We start from the raw sequence: 24,603 nt of genomic DNA, 5'->3' as shown, positions 1-24,603 counted from the left end.
TGTCTGCTTACCACTGTACCTATTTGTTTATTTATTTATGTTTTGTGACAGGGTCTCACTCTGTGGCCCAGGCTGGAGTACAGTGGCACTATCATGGCTCACTGCAGCCTTGACCTCCCCAGGCTCAGGTGATCCTCCCACCTCAGCCTCCCGAGTAGCTGGGACTACAGGCATGCACTACTATACCCGGCTAATTTTTGTATTTTTTGTAGAGATGAGGTTTTACTATGTTGCCTAGGCTGGTCTTGAACTCCTGGGCTCAAGCAGCCTGCCTACCTTAGCCTTCAGAAGTGCTGGGATTATAGGTGTGAGCTGCTGTGCCTGGCCAATTGTACTGTTTTAACTCCAGTGTCCTAGCACATAGTAGACACTCAAGAAATATGTATTATACAAAAGAATGAATGAATTAAAAAATGGAAAAAAAAATTTAAAAATGCGACTGCACTTTTGTGTGTCTTGATATTTCTGCCTATAAGTTAGGGATAATAATCTTGATCACTTGCCTCTAAGAGAAAGACTTGATAATTCCAAAATGCTTAAACATTTTCAGGGGTTTGGGTGGGATGATAGGAAGTAGGGAGAGGAAATCTCATAAAAACAATGTTTTGATTATTCACCTTCCATTAGTTTTTACTCTAGTAGATTTTTGTGCTGAGATCGCTCTTGAGCCTTTATAGTCTTATTATAACTTTCATATTCTGGGTTACTTGACATGCAACAGGTATTTAATACATATTTATTTCCTTGATTTATTTGGTGTCACAATTTTTCATGTGTTGTAGATTTATACCCATTATCTTTTGGCAAAAATCAGAAGCCCTCACTAAGTGATAGCAGATCTTTTCTTAAGCAGATTTTTTTCTTAAGGATTTGATAGCTTTGGGATGAGGCACCAGGTAATAATGGGTTGTTGGTTTATCCATTAGCAATCACTGGTAAATTTATCTCTTCAGATTACTATTTGCAAAAATGATGAATGTGTGCTAGAAGATAATTCTCAGCGGACCAAATGGAAAGTGATCAGCCCCACAGGGAACGAGGCAATGGTGCCATCAGTCTGCTTCCTCATCCCCCCACCCAATAAGGATGCCATTGAGATGGCCAGCAGGTAACTTGGCTCAGCTGCCACTGGTACACCCACCTCTGCTGTTGGCCTTGGTGAACCAGTGGAGGGATGAGTGTGCATTTGTGATCTTTTTGAACACAGTTGTAAAGTTCCTCCTGGGAGAGGCTTCTCATTGGAGATATCAAGTCTCCTACTGCCAGCCACATAGTAGATCTTCAATAAATACTTCTGTTCAGCTAGAGTATATTCAGTGATATTTCTTTTTTAAAGAACTCCTGGTTGTAAATAGTTTACTCTCAGAAGATTGATTTTTTACCAGCCTGGCCAACATGGTAAAACCTCATCTATACTAAAAATACAAAAATTAGCTGGATGTGGTGGCGCAAGCCTGTAGTCCCAGCTACTCGGAAGGCTTAGGCATGAGAATCGCTTGACCCAGGAGGCGGAGTTTGCAGTCAGCTGAGATCGCACCACTGCACTCTAGCTGCCTGGGCAACAGAGTGAGACTCCGTCTCAAAAAAAAAAAAAAAAAAAAAAAAAAGATTGGGGCTGGGCACAGTGGCTCATGTCTGTAATCCCAACACTTTGGGAGGCCGAGGGAGGCAGATCACTTGAGGTCAGGAGTTCAAGACCAGCCTGGCCAACATGGTGAAACCCCATTTCTACTAAAAATACAAAAAAAAAAAAAAAATTAGCCGGGTGTGATGGCAGGCGCCTGTAATCCCAGCTACTCGGGAGGCCGAGGCAGGAGAATTGGAGAATCGCTTGAACCTGGGAGGTGGAGGTTGCAGTGAGCCGAGCTGAGATTGCGCCACACTGCACTCCAGCCTGGGTGACAGAGGGAGACTCCGTCTCAAAAAAAAAAAGGAGATTGATTTTTTTTGGGTCATTAGTTATCATTAGTTTATTATAAAAGAGAGATATAGAAATTATTTACATGATGAAAGATTTCAGAACTTCAGTGGAATGGGCAGCTTCACGTTGATGCCATTTCTTTTTTTTTTTTTTTAATTATACTTTAAGTTGTAGGGTACATGTGCACAATGTGCAGGTTTGTTACATACGTATACCTGTGCCATGTTGGTGTGCTGCACCCATTAACTCGTCATTTACATTAGGTATATCTCCTAATGCTATCCGTCCCCCCTCCCCCCGCCCCATCCCCCCACCTCACAACAGGCCCTGGTGTGTGATGTTCCCCTTCCTGTGTCCAAGTGTTTTCATTGTTCAATTCCCACCTATGAGTGATGCCATTTCAGTAGTGACTTATTTCACTCTACGTGCTTTCCAAGAATGTCACCGTCTCTAAATAGGAAATAATCCTTGTCATCTAGAACTACTTTGGTGCCTCCATATTGTGGGAGAAGAACTTTATCTCCAACTTTCATGCTAACTGGTTGAATCTCTCCACCCTTTCCTTTAGAACCTGATCCAACAGCTACTACTGTTGCTTGAAATACTTTTCCTTGAGATTTTTCTAGAAGCATAATGCCTCCTTTGGTTACAGTTTCAGCAGCACTCCTTTCAAACTTTCTTTTCTTTTTTTTTTTCTTGTGACGGAGCCTTGCTCTGTTGCCCAGGCTGGAGTGCTGTGGCACTATCTCGGCTCATGCAAGCTCCGCCTCCTGTGTTCACACCATTCTCCTGCCTCAGCCTCCTGAGTAGCTGGGACTACAGGCGCCCGCCACCATGCCCGGCTAATTTTTTGGATTTTTAGTAGAGACAGGGTTTCACCGTGTTAGCCAGGATGGTCTCGATCTCCTGACCTTGTGATCGCCCACCTCGGCCTCCCAAAGTGCTGGGATTACAGGTGTGAGCCACTGTGCCCGGCCTGAGTGGAAGAAATTTTCTAAACGTTTGTCCTGCCATGACTGTCTCTGTCTCAGACTCCGAATTTTTTTTTTTAATGGCAGCTGATTTTCTTTAATTTTTATTAAAGTAATATATGGGCCGGGTACCATGGCTCACGCTTATAATTCCAGCACTTTGAGAGGCTGAGGTTATTGGATTACTTGAGGTCAGGAGTTCGAGACCAGCCTGAGCAACATGGTGAAACTCCGTCTCTACTAAAAATACAGACAATTAGCCTGGCATGGTGGTGCATGACTGTGGTCCCAGCTACTTAGGAGGCTGAGGCAGGAGAATTGCTTGAACCCAGGGTGTGGAGGTTGCAGTGAGCCGAGATAGCGCCACTGCACTCCAGCCTGGGTGACAGAGTGAGACTCTGTCTCAAAAAACAAAAACAAAAACAAAAACGTGTGTGTGTGTATATATATGTATATATGTACATATTTTAGAAAGCTGGGTTATACTGCAAAGTTTATTATAATAAAAATTAGCTATCAGCTCTCCTTTCCCAAAGTTCCACGTTCCAGAGTCAACTGTTTTCAGCTGTTTTAGCAGATTTTGCTGGGTTATAAATCCACGTTTCCAAATGTAATTTTTTCCTGCTATTTCCTTGTTTGTTTTCAACTTCAGAAATTATCTATTAACTTCTTACTTTAGGAAATTAACATTTAGCTTTCTATGCACACATGTATGCATACACTTCTTTCGTCTTCCAAATGTGGTTATGTCACAGTTTTTGTTTAAGTTGATATTTTTTGTTTTATTAGTACATGCGTTGTTTAAAGCTGAGCCACATCATACTCTAGGGGACTATTGTGAGGCAACTGTGCCTTACCTCTCTGAACTCATCCTCTGCCACTCTCCTTGCTTGTACTTAGCTGCAGTCACTCTGGTCTTTCCTCTGTTTGTCACACACAGACAGCATATTCTTGCCTCAGGGCCTTTGGACTTCCTGCTTGCCTCTGATATTTACATGTTTCACTCCCTCACTTTGTTCAGTTTATCTTAGAACCCTCATGGACCACCATCCCCACTAACTGCATGCCACTCTCTGTCTTCTTTACTCATTTTATTTTTCTTCAGAACTCTTAATACTGCCTAACAGATTATGTGTTTGTTTTTTCTCTCCTATTAGAGATTTTTATCCATTTTGTTTACCTCTGTATCTTTAGCACTTAGAACCATTACCAGCACATAGCAGGTATTCAATAAATGATTATTGAATGAAAGAATGAATGAGTAGGTGAGTGAATATATTTACGAATAAATTATTTTATTTACTTTCTTTACCTTTTTTTTTTTGGTTTGAGATGGAGTCTCCCTCTGTCGCCCAGGCTGGAGTGCAGTGGTGCAGTCTGGGCTCATTGCAACCCTTGCCTCCCGAGGAACTGGGATTACAGGTGTGTGCCACCACGACTGGCTAATTCTTCTATTTTTAGTAGAGACGGGGTTTCACCATGTTGGCCAGGCTGGTCTCGAACTCCTGACCTCAAGTGATCCACCCACCTTGGCCTCCCAAAGTGCTGGGATTACAGGCGTGAGCCACTGCACCTGGCCCCTGTTTTATTTACTTTCTTATATAATTTTTGTTTCCTTGGAGTGAGTAATTGTTTTGTTTTTTAGTTTGCTTAGTTGTCCCCAAACTCTCCTACATTACTGTAAAAGGATTCCCAATATGGCCAAACACCACAGGCAGTTTTCATTTTTCTTTTGGAAACATTTATTCTGGACCATTCTATCTTTTTTTTTTTTTTTAGTCTGAACCTGTTCTGTAGGCCTGATTCGGTACTGTCTCTGTGATACGTGGACCCACTAATTACTAGATTCCAAGTCTTATTTATTAGTATACTCCATGGTTTGGTGGATTACACTCTCCATTGCCTTACTGAAAAAGGCTGAGTAGGAGGTAAATTCTTTGAAACCTCTTATATCTGAAAATGTCTGTCTTCTTCTTCCTCTAACTGGCAAGATACATTTTTTTGGATATTATTATTATTATTATTATTATTATTATTATTATTATTATTGAGATAGAGTCTTGCTGTGTTGCCCAGGCTGGAGTGGAGTGCATGATCTTAGCACACTGCAGCCTCCACCTCCTGGGCTCAAGTGATTCTCCTGCCTCAGCCTCCCAAGTAGCTGGGACCACAGGTGCATGCCCCATTTCCGGCTAATTTTTGTATTTTTAGTAAAGACAGGGTTTCACCATGTTGGCCAGGCTGGTCTCGAACTCCTGACCTCAAGTAGTCTGCCCGCCTCGGCCTTCCAAAGTGCTGGGATTACAGGTGGGAGCCACCATGCCCAGCCTGGAAATTATTTTTACTCTGAACTTTGAAATCATTGCTCTATTGCTTTCTAGCTTTCAGGATTTCTTGTTTAGATGTATAGTGCCATTTTCATTCTTTCTCTTTTTTTTTTTAGGTTTACATAATAGTAAAACTCATCTTTTGTCATGAGCAGCACTATTGGTTTTGACAAAGGCTTAGAATTGTTTATCCTTCACCACTATCATGATACGGAACAGTTTGATACTTTTACCTTTTGAAAGAAATCTTTATTTCTCTGGAAGTGTTTAAATGCTTCTCTTTGTCTCTAATCTTTAAAAGGGATGCTGTACCTTTGAGTCTTTTTGCATTAATTATGCTAATGAACACAAACTGGAAACTCGTCTTTCAGGTCTGGAGAAGTTTTTTCTTGGATGATGATGATGATTATTATTATTATTTTGAGACAGTCTCGCTCTGTCGCCGAGGCTGGAGTGCAGTGGCGCGATCTTGGCTCAGTGCAATCTCTGCCTCCTGGGTTCAGGCAATTCTCCTGCCTCAGCCTCCAGAGTAGCTGGGACTACAGGTACACACCACCACACCCAGCTAATTTTTTGTACTTTTAGTAGAGACGGGGTTTCACCATGTTGGCCAGGCTGGTCATGAACTCCTGACCTCGTGATTCACCTGCCTTAGCCTCCCAAAGTGCTGGAATTATAGGCATGAGCCACCGCGCCCAGCCTGGATTCTTTCTCTTTTCTTTCTTTCTTTTTGTTTTTTTTTTTTTGAGATAGAGTCTCATTGTGTCGCCCAGGCTAGAGTGCAGTGATGCAATCTTGGCTCACTGCAAGCTCTGCCTCCTGGGTTCACTCCATTCTCCCGCCTCAGCCTCCTGAGTAGCTGGGACTACAGGCATCTGCCACCACACCTAGCTAATTTTTTATATTTTTAGTAGGTACGGGGTTTCACCATGTTAGCCAGGATGGTCTCAATCTCTTGACCTCGTGGCGATCTGCCCGCCACGGCCTCCCAAAGTGCTGGGATTACAGGCATGAGCCACCACACCGGCCTTATTTCTTTAATTATTTCATTCTCCTTGTTTTTAGTTCTTGCTTTTAAGAATTCCCATTTGTTGAATGTTGGACCTCCTGAACTAATTTTCTAATGTTCTCTTATTTTCTATTTTTTGTTGTTGTTGTTGCTTTTTTATATTTTTATTCTTCTTTGGGATTTCCTGAACTTTGAATTTCAACTCTACTGAAATTTTAGTGGGACTTTTGGAGAGAGGGAAGATTAAACTTAGGATTTAATGCCTCCTATTTAACTGATGTCCTGGCTTCTAGTTTTCCATCCTGTTCTTTGTATCTCACATTTTCTTCTCAACTTGAAGAAATTCAAGGTAACATGGTGGGTGTGTAAGAGTGTGTCTGTGTATTTGTGTATTTGTAAGTCTTCCTAAAATCAAGATTGAATTAGACATGAGATGCTTGGGAAAAAAATCTCAAACCCTTCATACTGCAGTTTTCTTTTTTTTTCCCTTGAATCAGAGTTTTACTCTTGTTGCCCAGGCTGGAGTGCAATGGTGCGATCTCGGCTCACTGCAGCCTCCACCTCCCGGGTTCAAGCGATTCTCCTGCCTCAGCCTCCCAAGTAGCTGAGATTATAGGCGTCTACCACCACACCTGGCTAATTTTTGTATTTTTAATAGAGATGGCGTTTCTTCTTGTTGGTCAGGCTGGTCTTGAACTCCTGACCTCAGGTGATCTGCCCGCCTCAGCCTCCCAAAGTGCTGGGATTACAGGCGTGAGCCATGCAATTTTCTTTTATATATCGGGTGAATTTCTTAAGCTGCTATTAACTTCTCAACATTTTAGCATTTTTGTAAATATTTGGAACACAGCAAATCAGTTTTTAAACATTGATATAATCATTTTTCAACAATTCTAGATGGGATGTTGTTTATGCCTTTCCCTATTATTGTTCTGTCTGGTTATTTCTTCTCTCTGGCTTGTAATCATCATATTATATCCAGGTAACATTTATGAGATTACTAAATATGTGCTAACATAATATGCATAATGCTGTAGCAAATCCAAGTTGAAGATCTCAATTAATTAATGTAGTTTAGTTTAGTTTTTTTTTTTTTTTTTTTTTCTGTAAATAGAGATGAGGTCTCACTATGTCGCCCAGGCTGGTCTTGAACTCAGGCTCAAGCAGTCCTCCCACCTTGGCCTCCAAAAGTTCTGGGATTACAGGCATGAGCCACCACGCCCAGCCTCAATTAATTTAGTTCTAAAAATTTCTGAGATGCTAGTATTTGACTTGCCTTTCTCTGCTCAACGTATAAGCTCAATTCTGCTAAGGCAATCACATTTTTCCTTAGAAGGTCTCTAATGTGGAGCTGAAGTCTTACAAAGGTAATAGTCAGGTTCTGTGTTATTTCTAGGGTCGAACAATCTTATCAGAAGGTGATGGCCCTTTGGCACCAGCTACATGTTAACACCAAAAGCCTTATGTCTTGGAACTATCTGCGTAAAGACCTTGACCTTGTACAGACCTGGAACCTAGAAAAGGTAATTGTGAAAACCTTACCCCCGGCTCACATTCTGTTGGCAAGATTTTTTCAGAAGGAGCTTTTTTCATTACTGTGAGACTTTTCCCCACCCAAATGGGGTAAAGTGGACTCAGGGATACCATTTTAGAGTTAGAGACCTGAGGTTCTTACAAGCTAGAAGTAGCAATTTGAATGGCAAAGGAAATTCCTAATTAGAATAAGTAACATCTTTGGTCTTCTTGGCAAGGGTAGAAGGTTGCAGGCTTTTTCTCACTCTATAAGACAATCATGTCTTTTGCATAAGAATAGGTAGTAGGTGAATACTTGTGAACAATTATTAAGAGTTATGTCCAGTGGGGCACAAAGGGTGCTTCTGGGGTGCTGGTAATGTTCTGCTTCTTAATCTGAATGCTGATTAAATGGAGGAATTCAAGTTATAAAAATCAACATGTTTACAATTATGGTTTATGCACTGTTTTGTATATATGTTACTTCAGTAAAATGGAGGAAAAGAGGAAGTGTTACATTTTTATTCTGTTGCAATTTGTTCTGGCTTTTTCTTTCTAGCTTCGATCCTCAGCACCAGGGGAGTGCCATCAGATTATGAAGAACCTTCAGGCCCACTATGAAGACTTTCTGCAGGATAGTCGTGACTCTGTGCTGTTCTCAGTGGCTGATCGCTTGCGCTTGGAAGAGGAGGTGGAAGCTTGTAAAGCCCACTTCCAGCACCTGATGAAGTCCATGGAGAATGGTGTGTGCACTGGGAAGAGGGAAAGAGAATAGTAGAATGAGAGCCTTTCAAGGGGTTGCTGTGAAACCCTTCATATAAGTGAGAAAGTAACATCACCACTTTTTTCCATTTGAGTTGCTATGAACTTGAGATAGAGAAGAACTTACAGATGAATTCTCAAAATCAGATCATGGAAGAAGTCTGTTGATATTTCAGTCATTACTGCTAATCAACCTATCACATTTTCTTGTAGCTGTAACATGTTTGTACTCTCAAAGATTAGTATACAATATGTGAAATTTAGGATCAGGTAGGATCAGGCAGAAGATTCCCTAAATAAAGCCTTGCTTTCATCAGTAGGATATCAGGTCTGCTTATCTCTGATGTGGAGTTTACTGGTCTTTTCTATTTGTTCATTCACAGAGGACAAAGAGGAGACTGCGGCCAAGATGTACATTTCAGAGTTGAAGAACATCCGACTACGCCTGGAGGAGTATGAACAGAGGGTGGTCAAACGAATTCAGTCTCTAGCCAGCTCTAGGACTGACAAAGATGCCCGGCAGGACAATGCATTAAGGATTGCAGAGCAAGAGGTAAGCCCTAAGAGCAATGTGGATGCTGGTTGTGGAGTGAATGCTTTCAGAGTTCATTGGATGGCAAAAGAGTATGGAACCTAAGAAATGAGGCAGTAGACTCAAGACAGTCCTTCTCAGGAGTTCTTCTTGCAGTCTATAAATGTCTTTTACCTGTGGAGAAGTGTGATTTCAGCTCCATGTGTATTGCTGAATGTTGATCAGTTTCCTACAGAGTTGAGAAGACAGACAGACTAGTAAATTTTTCTAAGCAATATATTTGAGCTATGTATTTTGAAACTGCTTAGTAGAGATGCTGCTCTTTCTTCTATCCCTTATGCGCCTGTGTTACTTTCAATGACTTGGTTACCTTCAGTCATATGACCAGTAAATATAAGGAATGACTCTGATTTGAATGTGGGCTCTGATATATGCTCTGTCTGTGACTTTGAGCAAGTGAACTCTCATCCCTACTTTACTTTCTTGTAAAATGGAGATGGCAATGCACGATATAGGGTTATTTTGAAAATTAATGGTATAGTACATATAATGAGCTTCCTGAAAAAGTAAAATACTACGAAAATGTAGGATAGTATTCTTGAAGTAAAAGCAGCAAATATTTTTTGCTTTATTAAGTCCTCTGAGGCATACAAAGAAAAGTAAAGCAAGGTCCTTGTTTTTTGGCTTATAGTGTAGTGAAAGAAAAATAAAAAGTCGAAGTTACAATTAGAGACTTCAGTATAAGATATAAGAAATGTCATGAATAGTAACTAGTGTATTTCCAAGCAAAGATTGCTGTAGGAACTTAGAGTGTTTTTAGAACATTTCTAATTAGAATGGTATGAGAGAGCTCTATGAAGCCTATTAAATTTGATCTGGGAGCTTAAAGGGGATGGAAAGGAATGGCTAATGAGGAGGAGTGATTTTTCTAACTTTCTATTTTTTTCCCCCCAAACCTGAAGAGAAGAGTGAGAGGGAAATATGATTTTTACTGGTGGAGAGGGAGGTAATATGAGGCATATCATATGAGCCTGGGAATTCTCATGTGGAAGCTTTTTACTTTTCTATAGGGTGATACAAAATTATTTATCCCTGAAAAATAGAACTCACTAAGAAATAAAGGTTGACTGGATGCTTTGGGAGGACAAGGTGGGAGAATTGCTTGAACCCAAGAGTTTGAGGCTTCAGTGAGCTATAACTGCACCACTGCACTCCAGCCTAAGTGAAAGAGACCCTGTCTCAAGATACATATATACGTACATACATCTAAAATACCTCTTCCTTTTTAAAACTTTATTTTGAAATAATTTCAGATATATAGAAAAGTTTTATTCTCTTATACCTTTCACCTAGTCTCCAAATGTTAACATTTTTGTACATTTGCTTTATCATTTTATTCTATATATTATACATAATAACATTCCTTTTTTATCTTGAGAGTAAGTTCCAGACATGAAACTCCTTTATTCCTAAATACTTCAGTGTGCATCTTCAAAAAACAAGAGCAGCCTCTTATGTGACCACGGAACAATGATAAACATCAGGAAATTAACATTGATACAGGTTGGGTGTGGTGGCTCACATCTGTAATCCTAGCACTTTGGGAGGCTGATTTGGGCGGATTGCATGAGACCAGGAGTTCAAGACCAGCCTAGCCAACATGGCAAAACCTCATCTCCACTAAAAATGCAAAAAGTAGCCAGGTGTGGTGGCAGGTGCCTGTAATCCCAGCTATTCAAGTGGCTGAGGTATGAGAATCACTTGAACCCGGGAGGTGGAGGTTGCAGTGAGCTGAGATCACACCACTACACTCCAGCCTGGGCAACAGAGCAAAACTGTCTCAAGCAAACAAACAAGCAAACAAACATTGATATAATACTGCTATCCAAGCTCACGCCTCATTAAAATTTCATCAGTTGACCAAATAATGCTCTGTACATCCTCATACCATCCATCCCTAGCTACCCCAAGAAGGAAGGTCCAGGATTCAGTCCAGGATTACATATTGCATTTGGTTGCTGTGTATCTTCAGATTTCGTTAACTTGAAACAGTTTCTCAACTTTCCATCATCTTTCATGACCTTAACATTTTTTTTTATGAGTGCAGGCCATTTATTTTGTAGAATAAATATAGAATATTTTGTCCTTCTGTTTGTGGTTATCTGAGGCTTCTTCCTGATTAGCGTTAGGTCTTAACAATTTTGGCAGGAATCCTACAGAAGTGATACTGTGTCCTTGGTATATTAGTGTGTCATATAAGGATGCATATGACATTACTGGTGATGTTAATTTTGATCTCTGGTTCCTATTTTCCCTTTGTAATTACTAAGTATCCTATGGGGAGGTACTGGAGACTATGTAAATATCCAATTTTTCATCAAATTTTCGCCAACTAGTTTTAGCATCCATTGTTAATTCTTGACTGAATCACTTATTAGTATCATAGTTGCCAAAAGCTGCTTTTCTAATTCTGTCATTCCTTCTACATAAAAAACATTTACATTCTATGGAAAAGGAAAAACCAACCTTCTTTCCTTTTCTGTAGTTTGTCTTCCTTCCCTCCCTCCCTCCCTTTTTTTCTTCCCTCCTTCCCTTGCTTTCTTCTTTCATTATTTATTTATGTCAATATATACTCATGGATTCCTATTTTATTCAATGGTGTGTAATTTGTTACTGTCATTGTTTTCATTGTTTTGATGCTCAAAATTTCCCAAAGTTAGCCAATGGAAGCCCCTTCAAGCTGGCTTTTTTGTCCTTTTAACATGTCCCCATCATTTTTTGAGTTATTTCTTTCTTTCTCTTTTTTTTAAATAGAGATGAGGTCTCACTATATTACCCAGGCTGGTCTCCAACTCCTGGCTTCCAGCAGTCCTCCTGCCTCAGCCTCCCAAAAGAGCTGGCATTACAGGCATGGGTCATGATGCCCATCGAAGTTCTTTCTTTTTGACAAAATAAGATCTTCCAGGTTCATCTTGCTTTTTCCAGTCTCAACCCTGGAAATCAACTGTTTCCCCAAGGAGTTCTGATTCTTTTGGGCAGAGAATATTATTTAGAAACTAAGATCTGGGTGCCGAATGTACTCATTATTGTTGGAGTATTATTGCTTATAGGCCCACTTAGCAGACAGAGCTAGAAAACATAGGCCGGGTGTGGTGGCTCATGCCTATAATCCCAGCACTTTGGGAGGCCAAGACAGGTGGATCACCTGAGGTCAGGAATTGGAGACCAGCCTGGCCAACATGGTAAAACCTTGTCTCTACTAATAATACAAAAATTAGCTGGGCATGGTGGTATGTGCCTGTAATCCTAGCTATTTGGGAGGCTGAGGCAAGAGAATCGTTTGTACCCAGGAGGCGGAGGTTGCAGTGAGCTGAGATCGTGCCATTGCACTCCACCCTGGGCAACAAGAGTGAAACTCCGTCTCAAGAAAAAAAAAAAGAAAACATATATTTACAAATATATATATGCATATATACACACATATACACGTGTTACATATACACACATATACATGCATGTAAGTTTACAGATATAAATATAGGTCAATATATTTATTGATCTCTCAATTTCTCTTTCTCTCTCTCTCACACACACATACACACAAACACACACAAACACACACACACACACACACAAATTCATATGTATTTGTCTCCCCATCCAGTTCCCAACCCATAGCACAGAGATTATTCTAGCCTCTTTCCATATTTTTAACCCCCTTCCCCAAGAGAGAAAAACCTGCTTTATGTTATCCACAATATATTTACTTATTGTTCAGTCCTAGCATTTACAGACAGTAGTTTCAGAATTGTTAACTCACTGCAGTAAACAAACCTACCAAACTATAGAGTTTAACATTTATTTATAGTTCCTTATGTCTTTAGCCTAAAGGTATATCTATAGTTTGAATACTGTGTTCGGAAATTACTTGTGTGTGTTCTTACCCTTTCATCCCCTTCAGTGTGATTACGTTATTTATCTGAAATACAGTTAGGCTTATATATTTCTGTTGTGTTCCATTTGAGAGCCACCCTTCAATTTACCTTATTTATTTCTTTACAAGAATGTAAAACATTAACATGGTTCTAAAAGTCAAATCTATACAAAAAGAAGTGTATTCCCCTCTAGCTAATCCTTTTATCCCATTTGCCTTCCTTTGATCCTTTCAATTCCATTCTTTTCATCTCATTAGTTTCTGGTTATCCTTTCTGTCTCTTTGTATAAACATATACACATATATTTTCTCATTTTCCCTTCTTTTATATACAAAATATAACATGCTATAGATACTCTGTTGACTTTGCTTTTTCTGCTTAAAAATATATCCTAAAACCACTTAATTCCCAGAAATCTTTCTCATTTCATTTACAGCTGCATAATTCTCCATCGTATGTCTGCTTCATAGTTTATTCAACCAGCCTCCTATATATGGGCATTTAGGTGGTTTCCAATATTTAGCTATTACAAATGTGGACTTCTTTCTACCTTTTTTGTTCAATTCTGTCTCCCTCTTTATGTGTGTCTTGTTCCTGGCAGCACACCCAGGAGGATTTACAGCAACTGAGGTCAGACTTGGATGCAGTTTCTATGAAATGTGACAGCTTTCTCCATCAGTCTCCATCTAGTTCAAGTGTCCCAACTCTGCGCTCAGAACTGAATCTGCTGGTGGAGAAGATGGACCATGTCTATGGTCTCTCTACTGTATATCTGAATAAGTGAGTGAGCTGAGGTTTTGGGTCCAGGAGCAATATTTTCCATTGGGATAAGAAAGAGAAAGGCTTAGAGTATTTCATGAATAATACAGAGAGATTATAGATCCTGAAGAGCATGTACTGATAATGAGAGGTCTTGGCTTCAGTTCCTAGTAGCCAAATTAAGTAGGTTCATTTGGATTGCAGTGAAGAAGTGCCAGTGATATGGAAGGGGAATTAATTTGCAGTGTTGGGGCTATGATTTACCTCACTTCTGTTTGATTAAATATTTCTGAAAATAATACTTAATGGCATAAAGACAAAGGAAGAGAAACTAAAGAATAAAAAGTTTTTAGTTACACTAGGTATTAGACTTTGAAGGTCTTCCCTCTTCCCACCCATCTCTACCTATGACCTTGAAGAGTAGCATCTTAAACTCTTCATAGTGTAAAATGGGTTTCTGGCTTCATGCCTTTCCTCCATGAGTCCACCACATGTATGCATGTTCCAATGCCACTTAGAACTTTATTTTGAATTGGCTTAAATTGGCAGCATAAAAACCATGTTTACTTGTTTTCACAAAACCCTGTCAACATCTAAAAATGGTGACATTGATTTTGGTTATTATGTTTTATGAACCTCTCTATAGCACTCCAGGTATATAGCCCTGGCTCCTAAAATTCATGTGTTAATGAAGAAATGTGTATTTGTCCCCATAGGTTAAAGACAGTTGATGTTATAGTACGTAGCATACAGGATGCTGAACTCTTGGTCAAAGGTTATGAGATTAAGCTGAGTCAAGAAGAAGCAGTACTGGCAGATCTCTCAGCTCTGGAGGCCCATCGGTCGACATTACGGGTGAGTTGCTCTGAGTTTCTGAGGAGGCTGACTTAACATATTCATTGCTTTGGGTTAGCAGAGAAATGCAATTTTGGATGGCATGACACTGATTTAAATTTGCATTTGAATAAGGCAGAATGTCATTAAATATATTTTAATATGTATTCAAAGAAGAAGGGACTGAGAAGTATGTCTAGCTAGAAAGGGAAGAGAAAGGACTAGGTTTTTCTATTTATTTTTTCCCTTTTCACCTTAATAAAATCATGGATTAATTGGATACAGTCAGTGATTGTGCCATAAGTTTATAAATCACTTAGCTGTTATCTAATTAGATTCTCACAAGCCACTCTGTGAGGTGGACAAGAAGAGATTTTTATCTCCATTTACAGATAAGAAAACCAACACTTAATCTGGCTAAATGACTTATTTTGGTTTCATATGTTATAAGTGGTGAAGCCAGGTTTCAAACACAAGTTCTATGCACATTTCTCTATAGAGTACTGCCTGTCCTTGGCATCCAGTGTGTATCAGGAAAGCAGAGACCATGACATGTGGAGGCAGTCCTGGCACAAACATTCCAGGGCACAATCACAGATAACAATGTGGAAATAGCTGTAGACCGTGTCCTTGTTTCCTACCTTAGACTGACTCCTTTTTAGCATGGAAAATATACAACCTGTTTCTGTACTTATGTTTGCACAGCACTGGCTTAGTGATGTGAAGGACAAGAATTCAGTGTTTTCAGTCCTGGATGAGGAAATTGCCAAGGCCAAGGCAGTGGCAGAGCAGATGAGTCGTCTGACACCAGAGCGAAATCTGGATTTGGAGCGCTATCAGGAAAAAGGCTCCCAGCTGCAGGAGCGTTGGCACCGAGTCATTGCCCAGCTCGAGATTCGGTGAGTGGTGGCCCCACCTTTTTCTCCTATTAGAGTTCAGGGACTAGGTTTTAAACAAAAACAGTTATATCTGTACATTTATATTTAAAGGTAGAAATGGATAGGGAGGGGTGGAAATTTAAAAACCACATAAATTCTGGACAGGTAAGTGACAGAAAGGTGAGACCGGCAATCTCAAAGCAGATGTAATGCCTCTCCTGTGTCCCAGGTCTTTTCTAGTTAAGCCACTGATGACAATGGCTTCCTGGAATGTAGACTTGAAAGGTCCCTGGTGATCTTTTCTTAAGGACAAAACCTATACTCTAGTTCTTGTTTTATTAGCTTTGTATCCAAATATGAGCCATTTTTTATAATGGGGCTTTACAGAATTTCTTGCTTTCATCTCATTTGCTAATTCAGTAATTTTTCATCTCTGTTACTAGAGGTCCTGCTTCTAATGACAGATATAAATAGGAAGGACAGAAACTGCACCTTTTGGAGGTTAAGCTGGTTAGGGAAATTTGTAGGGAGAGGAGCTTAACAACTCATAAGTTTTCATTCTAATTGAAGTCTTATCACAAAGCTGGTTAGACTAAGAGAAGTGATATGACTTATTAGAAGTAGCAGGAAATAATGGCTATTTTTCACTTCTCTCCCCTCTCTCCCTGAGAAATTATAGTGATTCATAAATCATAGCTGTGCTGTACTGACAGGTACTCTGTCATCAGGGAATAGAACTGTACAGCCAATACTACCTTATTGGTCACCCTGGTAGTTCTTGGCAACCTAGGTGAAAAATTTGACAAGGATTATTGTGGGATGCTAGACCACAAGGCAGCATCCAAGGCTAGCAGGTCACAACTGGTTTCTACTCACTTTTTCGACCATAGGGCACTGGTACATGCATAGGTCTCACTCAGCCTTGCATCGCTGTTCCCTGTAGATAAAGATGGATCGTTTGTGGTCAAGCCCAGCTGGATACATGGGTTAAAGAGGGAATTACCTCATTTACTTTATTGTATTTGTACCAAGGTATCTGATAGCAGTTTCCCTTTGTTCTTCTAGCCAATCTGAGCTAGAAAGTATCCAGGAAGTTCTGGGAGATTACCGAGCCTGCCATGGAACTCTCATCAAGTGGATTGAGGAAACCACTGCCCAGCAGGAAATGATGAAGCCAGGCCAGGCAGAGGATAGCAGAGTGCTTTCAGAGCAGCTCAGCCAGCAGACAGTGAGTGTGGTAGTAGCTCTGGTGGGAAGAGTTAGAAATTTAAATTTTCTTTGTCATAAAAGAAAATGATGTACTGGCAATTAAAGCTTCCTCCAAATGGAAGGTATTCCAAATTCCCTTTTCTTAGAGTGATTTGAGCAGGATCGTCCCAAGATACTGGTTTTGCATTTAGACTAGAGAACCTGTAAGGTACCTTCAGTTCTGAGTTTCTGTAACTGTATTGAAACCACTAGATGGACAGATTAAAATTATCTTTATTTTGTTTTTTTATATTACATTTTATTTTACTAGGATTAGATATGGGGTTTTGAAAACCAAGGGAAAATTGTAAGTAGAAGAAAATGATTCTTTTTTTTTTTTGAAAATTATTTATTTTAAGCATTTTTTTGTTGGTATTTTGTTTTGTTTTGTTTTGTTTAGCATTATGGTTAAGAGTATGAGATCTGGAGTTGTATTGCCTGGATTCCAATCCTGGCTCACTTATCTGCTATAAGCCTTTGAAGAAGTTATTTAACCTCTCAGTGTTCTACTTCCTTATCAATAAAATGGACATAGTTTGTTATTTATTTAACCTACCTTATGAGATTATCATTGCTAAGATTAACTGAAGTGATACATGTAAAATACTTAGAATAGTGGTTCTCAAAGTGTGGACCCCAGACTAGCAGCATCCGTATGCTGCTAGGGGACATGTTAGAAATGCAAATTCTTGGGTTGAGCACAGTGGCTCCTGCCTGTAATTGCAGCACTTTGGGAGGCTGAGGCAGGGGGATCACTTGAGGATAGGAATTTGAGACCAGCCCGGTTAAGAAAGCGAGAACTTGTCTCTACAAAAGATTAAAAAGACAAAAAAGTGCAAATTTGTGAACCCAAACCCACAGAACCGGAAACTCTGGAGGTGAGGCCCAGCAGTATGTGTTTTAACCACCCTTTCCAGCAATTCTGATGCAGCTAAGGTTTGGAAACTACTGCCTTAGAACATAGTAAATGTTCAGCTCTTTCAGTGGTGGTAATGGCAAAGATAATGTTGTGATCTTTTGCTTCCTAGGCCCTATTTGCAGAAATTGAGAGAAATCAGACAAAACTGGATCAATGTCAAAAATTTTCCCAGCAGTACTCTACTATTGTAAAGGTAACTTTACCACATCCCAAAAAGAACATGAATCATCACTAGCTCAGGAAAACCTACATCTTCACTGTAGGTTCTGTTTCTAGACAAATTAAGCAGAGTTCTTATGCTACAAGCTGGCCTGATCCTTCAGTTAAGCAGATGTGTATTTCCTGCAACCCCATGTTTGGGGTTGCTTGGAGAAGTAGCAGACGTTCGCTGTGATTTGAGGAGTCTCCATTTGCATGACCGTAGGCCCTTTAAACTTAACATGGCAAAAACAGAATGTTGGAGTTTTCTTCTTAAATATGCTTCTTACTTGTCTTTCCTATCTAAGGAAATAGTATTGCCATTTTTTTCTAATTGCTGAGGCAAAAAACCCAGGAGTCATCCTAAACTCTTCTCTTTGCCTTAAGCTTTATATTCTCCATTGGCTCTGTCTTCAAATATGTCTCACATCTGACTGCCTGTCGTTATCTCCCCTCTGTTTCCCTAGTTCACATTCCAGTGAAGAATCTTCTTTAGACTACTACAGTACCCTCTGAGCTGGTCTCTTGCTTCTGCTCTGGCCCCAACAGGCTATTTTCCCACACAGTAGCCAAAATCCCCTTTTTAGAACATATCGCATGTCACTGAATCTTAGGCTCCATTGATTACAAGCTACACCATAATTTTCTGCATGCCAAAAAGAGGAAAAAAGAAGAAACTCTGCCAGTTATGTGACATGCTATTGATTCTAAAATATGTTCCAATTTGAAAGACTAAAATGTAGAGAAAATGTGTACCTTAGAATAGATGAAATACAGTAAATAAGATCATGTCACTCTCCTGCTCAAAACTGTCCAGTGGCTTCATATCATAGTCATAATAAAATTCTAAATTCTTACATGGTTTATAAGGCCGTGAATGATTTAGCTCTCCCCTATTTCTCTTAGAATATCTTTAAAGAAAAATGACTTGAGGCCGGGTGTGGTGGCTTATACCTGTAATCCCAGCACTTTAGGAGGCCAAGGCAAGAGGGTTACTTGATCCCAGAAGTTTGAGACCAGCCTGGGCAACATATCAAGATCCCATCTGTACAAAAAATTTTTTAAATTAGCTGGGTGTAGTGGTGTGCACCTGTAGTCCCAGCTCCTCAAGAGGCTGAGGTAGGAGGCTCACTTGAGCCTGGGACATTGAGGCTATTGAGCCATGATTGTGTCACTGCACTTCAACCTGGGCAACAGAGAAAGACTCTGTCTCCAAAAAAAAAGAAAAAAATAACTTGAGATTATTATATATTTATTTGTTTATTCTGTGACTCTCACTAGAATATAAGTTCCAAGGGAGCAAAGTTTTTCCTGACTTGTTTCTCAGTGTGTGTATATAGCACTCAAAACAATGGCAAGTACATAGAAGATGCTTAACAAATACTTTTTGAATGAAGGCATTCGTTTAGTTAATAACAGAACACTCACTGTAAGAAAGAATTGAGTTCAAACCCTTCACCATTTTCCAGGCTTACTTTGAGTATGCACTTAGCCTATGTTTCTGTTACTGTATCTGTAAAATGAGAACAATAATACCTCACTGAGTGATTGTAAAGATTAAATGAGATAATGTATACGTAGAACCATGCCTCAAACTTAAAGTGCACTCAGTAAGTGGTAGCAATTGCTTTGATTATATTTTAATGTTGTTACTACTATTTTCTTATGGGTTCCTTCACAAATTCATTCCTTGTTTTCCTTCTACCCAGAGTTTTTTTTAAGTAGACAGCAGAAAGACGTTTTAGGCAAAGAAACTGCATAATCCCAGGCAGAGAAGAATGAAAATACTTGATTATATGAGGAAATAGAGAGTATTCTGATATAGCTAGAAGGCACAATAAGGAGCAGTGACTATGGAAAATTAGCGATGAGATTGGGGCCAACCCATGACAGGCCTTGTTCCATTGTTTTGGCTTTGTCTTCTATTCTTGCTTCTGAAAGTGTTATCTTTGAACCAGTAGCGTCAGTAGCACCTGGGAGCTTATTAGAAATGTAGAATCTCAGACCTGCTGAATCAGATTCTGCATTTTAATAAATTATATGGGGATATAATTTATATGCATGTTGGTGTTTGAAAAGCTCTATTTTAGATCATTGAAAGCTTTTTAAGGAGAAGAATGATGTGGTCATCTTTGGGTTTTAGAAAAAGTATTCTGGTGGAACAATAGAGAATAAATTGAGATCAGACTAGAAGCAGTGAAAGTACCTAAGAGGCTACTGCACTCATAAGGCTACTTCATGTGAGAGAAGAAGAGGGTGGACTAGGGCAGAACTTGCAGGGTTGCAGAGGAAGTGGCAGAATAGTATGGTAAAATGAGAATACTGGTTTAGGGATTAGAAAACTAAGATTCTAATCCTGACTCTCTTACTTACCCACTTAGTTAATTAGGGAAATTCACATCCCCTCTCTGGGTTTCGCTTTCCCCACAGATGAGATGAAAGGGTTGGTCAGACTGCAACTAAGGTGTCAGCAAACTATGACCCACAGGCCAAATCTTGTCCACACACCTGTTTTTGTATGGCCCATGAGAAAAGGTTGAAAAGAAAATCAATAGAATAATATTTTATGATGTGAAAATAATATGAACTTCAGTTTTCAGTGTTCATAAGTAAAGTTTTAGTCTAACAACCACGCCCTTTCATCTATATATTGCCTATGGCTGCTTTCACTTATAATGAGAGAGATAGTATGGCCTGATATTTTCTGTCTGGCCTTTTACAGAAAAAGTTTGCTAACCTCCAGCATGAGTGGTCACCAAAACGCTTCCAGCAATAAAAAGCTATGATTTATTACATGATGTATGTGAATTATAAAACCCTGAGTAACTGTAGCGAAATTCATCATTTCCTAGGACTATGAATTGCAACTGATGACATACAAGGCCTTTGTGGAATCGCAGCAGAAATCCCCTGGCAAGCGCCGTCGCATGCTTTCCTCTTCAGATGCCATCACTCAAGAGGTGAGAGGGTGGGGGAAGGAAATACACCACTGTCTTCCCTTAAGGAAAGATTCATTTGCCTGGGCCTTACATTTTGATTTAGGGCTCACTTTTCTGGGGAACATATGACTGCATGAACATTTCCTCTTATTTTCAACTATTTAAATTTCATTTTCTGGCAGATGATTTATTTAAATTGTTCTTTTGAACCACAGTTCATGGACTTAAGGACTCGCTACACGGCATTGGTGACTTTAACAACGCAGCACGTGAAATACATCAGTGATGCACTCCGGCGTCTGGAGGAGGAGGAGGTGAGGACAATTGGGTCCAAAATCATCTTGAAAGTACAGTAAAACCTCTTAGCCAGCACGGTGGTGTGTGCCTGTAGTCTCCGGTACCCAGGAGGCTGAGTTGGGAGGATCACTTGAGTCAAGGAGTTTGAATCCAGCCTGGGTGACATAGGGAAATCCCCTCTCTACAAAAAAATATTTAAAAATTAGCTGGACATGGTGGCACAAGCCTGTGGTCCCAATTACTTGGGAGGCTGAGGTGGAAGGATCACTTGGGCCTGGGAAGTTGAGGCTGCAGTGACCATGATTGTGCCACTGCACTCCAGCCTGGGCAATAGGCTGTCTCAAAAAAAAGCCCAAAATATCCCACGTACCCCATAAATATATACACCTACTATGTACCCACAAAAATTAAAAAAAAATTTTAAACCAGCAACATATATGCTATATATGTAACATATAATTAAATTATTATATAATATATATTTTGAGAGACGAAGTTAGAATACTATGTATAATTATGATTTCATTAAAAACAAAACTGTGTACTACAAAGACATGGCATAGAAAGAAGTTTATAGGCACCTATACCAAATTTCTGGGGAAATAACGTTAACTTACGTAATCATGTATTTTAGACTTGTTTGAATTTATTGTAATGAGCATGTCATCTTTTTGTAACTGTAAAAATCTTCTGTCTTTGTAAAATAGGTTTCTGCATATTCAGCCTCTCTTATAAAAGAAAAGCTGTTAAAACATTAACCATACCATCTTTTGCTTTTTAAATTAGCAAGACTTTCTTTATATCCATACCTACATAATGTAATCTCAGTAGGCTTCAGTCTCTTCTCTTCTTACAGATTCACCTGTAAACCTAAGAATTATGAAAATGAGTAAGATGCTATATGTGAAGAGATTTTTTTAAAAAGCATCAAATAATTATTGAGTGCCTATTATATATAAAACAGTAGTTTGTTTGTATTTTTCAGAAAGGTATTAAACCTAGGTATAATAAATTTAGCTCACAAACACCTGTGAGCAATACTGTAGGCTGGGCTAAATTATACTTGGGGTTATTTTCACAGCCTACTTATTTAGGTAACTTTTGTATCTGTTTTTAGGAAGACTTCATTTAAGAAAATCTGAAGTCATGCCAGCCTAATAAAAGACATTGCTAGCATATTGATTTTCTATTTCCTATTCTAGAAAGTGGTAGAAGAGGAGAAACAAGAACATGTGGAGAAGGTTAAAGAACTTTTGGGCTGGGTGTCTACCCTAGCGAGGAATACACAAGGAAAAGCTACCTCATCCGAGACCAAAGAATCAACAGACATTGAAAAAGCTATTTTGGAACAGCAGGTGAGAAGAAGGTCCATTTCTGTTTATCTGGGTAGAATAATATGTGATAATACATTAGGTGGAATAGTAGAAGTCACATGTGGGCCATTCCAGAAGTGATTGCTACCTGAGTAAATGTTAACTTAAAGAAACTTAAGAAGCCATCTTGTTTGTTCTTGTACCTTTTTATCAGCTGTAGCTCATTGGTGATAATAATTTGACCTAAGCTGCATATTTTCTCTAGGATTTAAAAAAATAATTTTAAATAATTTTTGATTCTTAATTCTTGGGTTTTGAAGCTTTTTCTCTTTATTTCTACCGTATAGGTTCTGTCAGAAGAGCTGACAACAAAGAAAGAACAAGTCTCTGAAGCTATTAAAACATCACAGATCTTCTTGGCCAAGCATGGTCATAAGTGAGTATTAAATGAGAGATTATGGCACATCTGGGGCACCTGGTCTATCAGGCTAAAACTTACAGCCATAATGAGATTTCAGAATGGAGAATTCAAGGCAGCAAGAGCCAGATTATGGGGACCCTGTACTTCATACTGAGGAGTTTGCATTTAATTTGTTGGCTATGGGAAGAGATTTTAAACCTGATTGTGTTTTACTTTTAAAGGTTGCTAGAACAGTTATATAAAGAAAGGATTGACATGTGGTGAGAATAGAGGCTGAGAGACCTGTTAAGAGGCTACTCTGATAATGTAGGCAAGAAATGATGAGGAATGGAAATGAAGAGACTGATAGTCAAGAGATATTAAGGATAATGAATCTATGGGTGTGGTTACACATGAAAATATGAAAATTATCACATAAAGTGACAGAGATTTGAATTATCAGTGTATTAGATACCATGTGGACAGATTACTCAAAAGGGCTTTTTGGGGCTTCTCAGCCTGTTAAGAAAACCTCAGAGAAGGAAAAGGAAAATTATGAGTATGAGTGATAACTCAGAACCCAAGAAAGAACAGAGTTCCAAAAAGGAGAGAAGTTCAGAAGTCAAGAAAAGTTGAGAAATATCTGTTACATTTGGCAAGTTAGAAGTCTTTGGTGCCTCTGGTGACAAGTTGTGGGATGAGGTCAGATTTAGTATGGTGAGGAGCACGTTGGAGGCAAGCAAGGAGAAACAGAACTGCTCTTTCAAGAAGCCAGGACATAGGAGCAAAAAATATAATAGAGTCAATATTTAAAAGTGGAATATATGGTCAAGAAGGGTTTTGTTTTCTTAAAAGATACAATGGACTTAACTATGTTTTCGAGTTAAGTCTCAAGGACAAAGGGGAGGAGATAATTAGAGAAGGTTCCCAGTGGACATGCAAGAGGATGAAACTCATTGATAGTTAGAAAGTACAACCTTAAACAGGAAATTGGGACCACCTTTTTTCTGAGGTGGAGATGAGGGAAAGGAGATTAAGAAAGGTATGGATAGAGGTAAATTTGTTAGGACTGAAGCCAGAAAGTAAGAGAATTAGTGCCCAATGGTCTGTATTTTCTCTTTGAAATAGGTGGAGAGGTTTGTTGAAAGGATGATGCCGAGGAGAAAGGAAGAGGGACTTGGCTGGGAATTTACAAGAGGATTGTCAGAAAGTATTGTGGCCCAGTTGAGATTGGAAACCAGTGGGCTCTGTCTATGTGGTTGTGGAATTTTTTTTTCTCTAACTGGATTTACCTAGCAGCCTTAGTGTAGGAGCAGAAGAGACTGGTGGTTTGATTGATTTGGGGCTGGGCTTTTATCAGGTTAGTGAGTGGAGAGTGCAAGGATAATGGTAAGGAACTGATCAAGAATATGGATTGTGGGGTCTGGCCTCTGAAGACAAGAAACTTAATAGAGAGGACTGATAGAATAAGAGGAAATGGAGGCATTACGGAAGGCTTAGGACATATCCATGAGTTGATGGATAGATCCCATTTGAATCAACAGAGTTCATTCTCAGAAACATAATATGGAATGAAAAAAGAAAGTTGCAGTATTCATCAGATTCAAGAGGTGATTACCTTTGGGAAGAAAGGGAAAGGAATGGACTTGGTGACAAATATACAGTGAGCTTTAGTTATATCTGTAATGTCTGATTTCTTAGAAAAGGGTCTAAAGCAGCCAGGTGCAGTGGCTCACGCCTATAATCCCAGTACTTTGGGAGGCTGAGGTGGGCAAATCACCTGAGGTCAGGAGTTCGAGACCAGCCTGGCCAGCATGGTGAAACCCAGTCTGTACTAAAATTACAAAAA

At 39.4% G+C, this 24,603-nt stretch overlaps 1 protein-coding gene across 8 annotated transcripts in view; it reads left to right on the top strand.

Moving 5' to 3' along the window:
- The window catches only part of LOC129040038 (microtubule-actin cross-linking factor 1), a 379,189-nt gene that overhangs the window by 193,489 nt on the left and 161,097 nt on the right, over positions 1-24,603 (top strand). For all 8 annotated transcript variants that reach the window (XM_054493938.2, XM_063665707.1, XM_054493981.2 and 5 more), the window contains 13 exons: positions 954-1,108; positions 7,625-7,751; positions 8,300-8,483; positions 8,886-9,055; positions 13,571-13,749; positions 14,445-14,583; positions 15,268-15,461; positions 16,506-16,668; positions 17,717-17,800; positions 20,658-20,765; positions 20,960-21,058; positions 22,244-22,396; positions 22,702-22,790. In XM_054493938.2, the coding sequence (XP_054349913.1) occupies positions 954-1,108; positions 7,625-7,751; positions 8,300-8,483; positions 8,886-9,055; positions 13,571-13,749; positions 14,445-14,583; positions 15,268-15,461; positions 16,506-16,668; positions 17,717-17,800; positions 20,658-20,765; positions 20,960-21,058; positions 22,244-22,396; positions 22,702-22,790 (1,844 nt within the window). The remainder of the gene's footprint in view (positions 1-953; positions 1,109-7,624; positions 7,752-8,299; positions 8,484-8,885; positions 9,056-13,570; positions 13,750-14,444; positions 14,584-15,267; positions 15,462-16,505; positions 16,669-17,716; positions 17,801-20,657; positions 20,766-20,959; positions 21,059-22,243; positions 22,397-22,701; positions 22,791-24,603) is intronic.

Source organism: Pongo pygmaeus, chromosome 1, assembly GCF_028885625.2.
Source record: "Pongo pygmaeus isolate AG05252 chromosome 1, NHGRI_mPonPyg2-v2.0_pri, whole genome shotgun sequence".
NCBI classification, from domain to species: domain Eukaryota; kingdom Metazoa; phylum Chordata; class Mammalia; order Primates; family Hominidae; genus Pongo; species Pongo pygmaeus.
The sequence above is the reverse complement of the archived record's forward strand: the minus strand, read 5'-3'. Positions and strand labels throughout refer to the sequence as shown.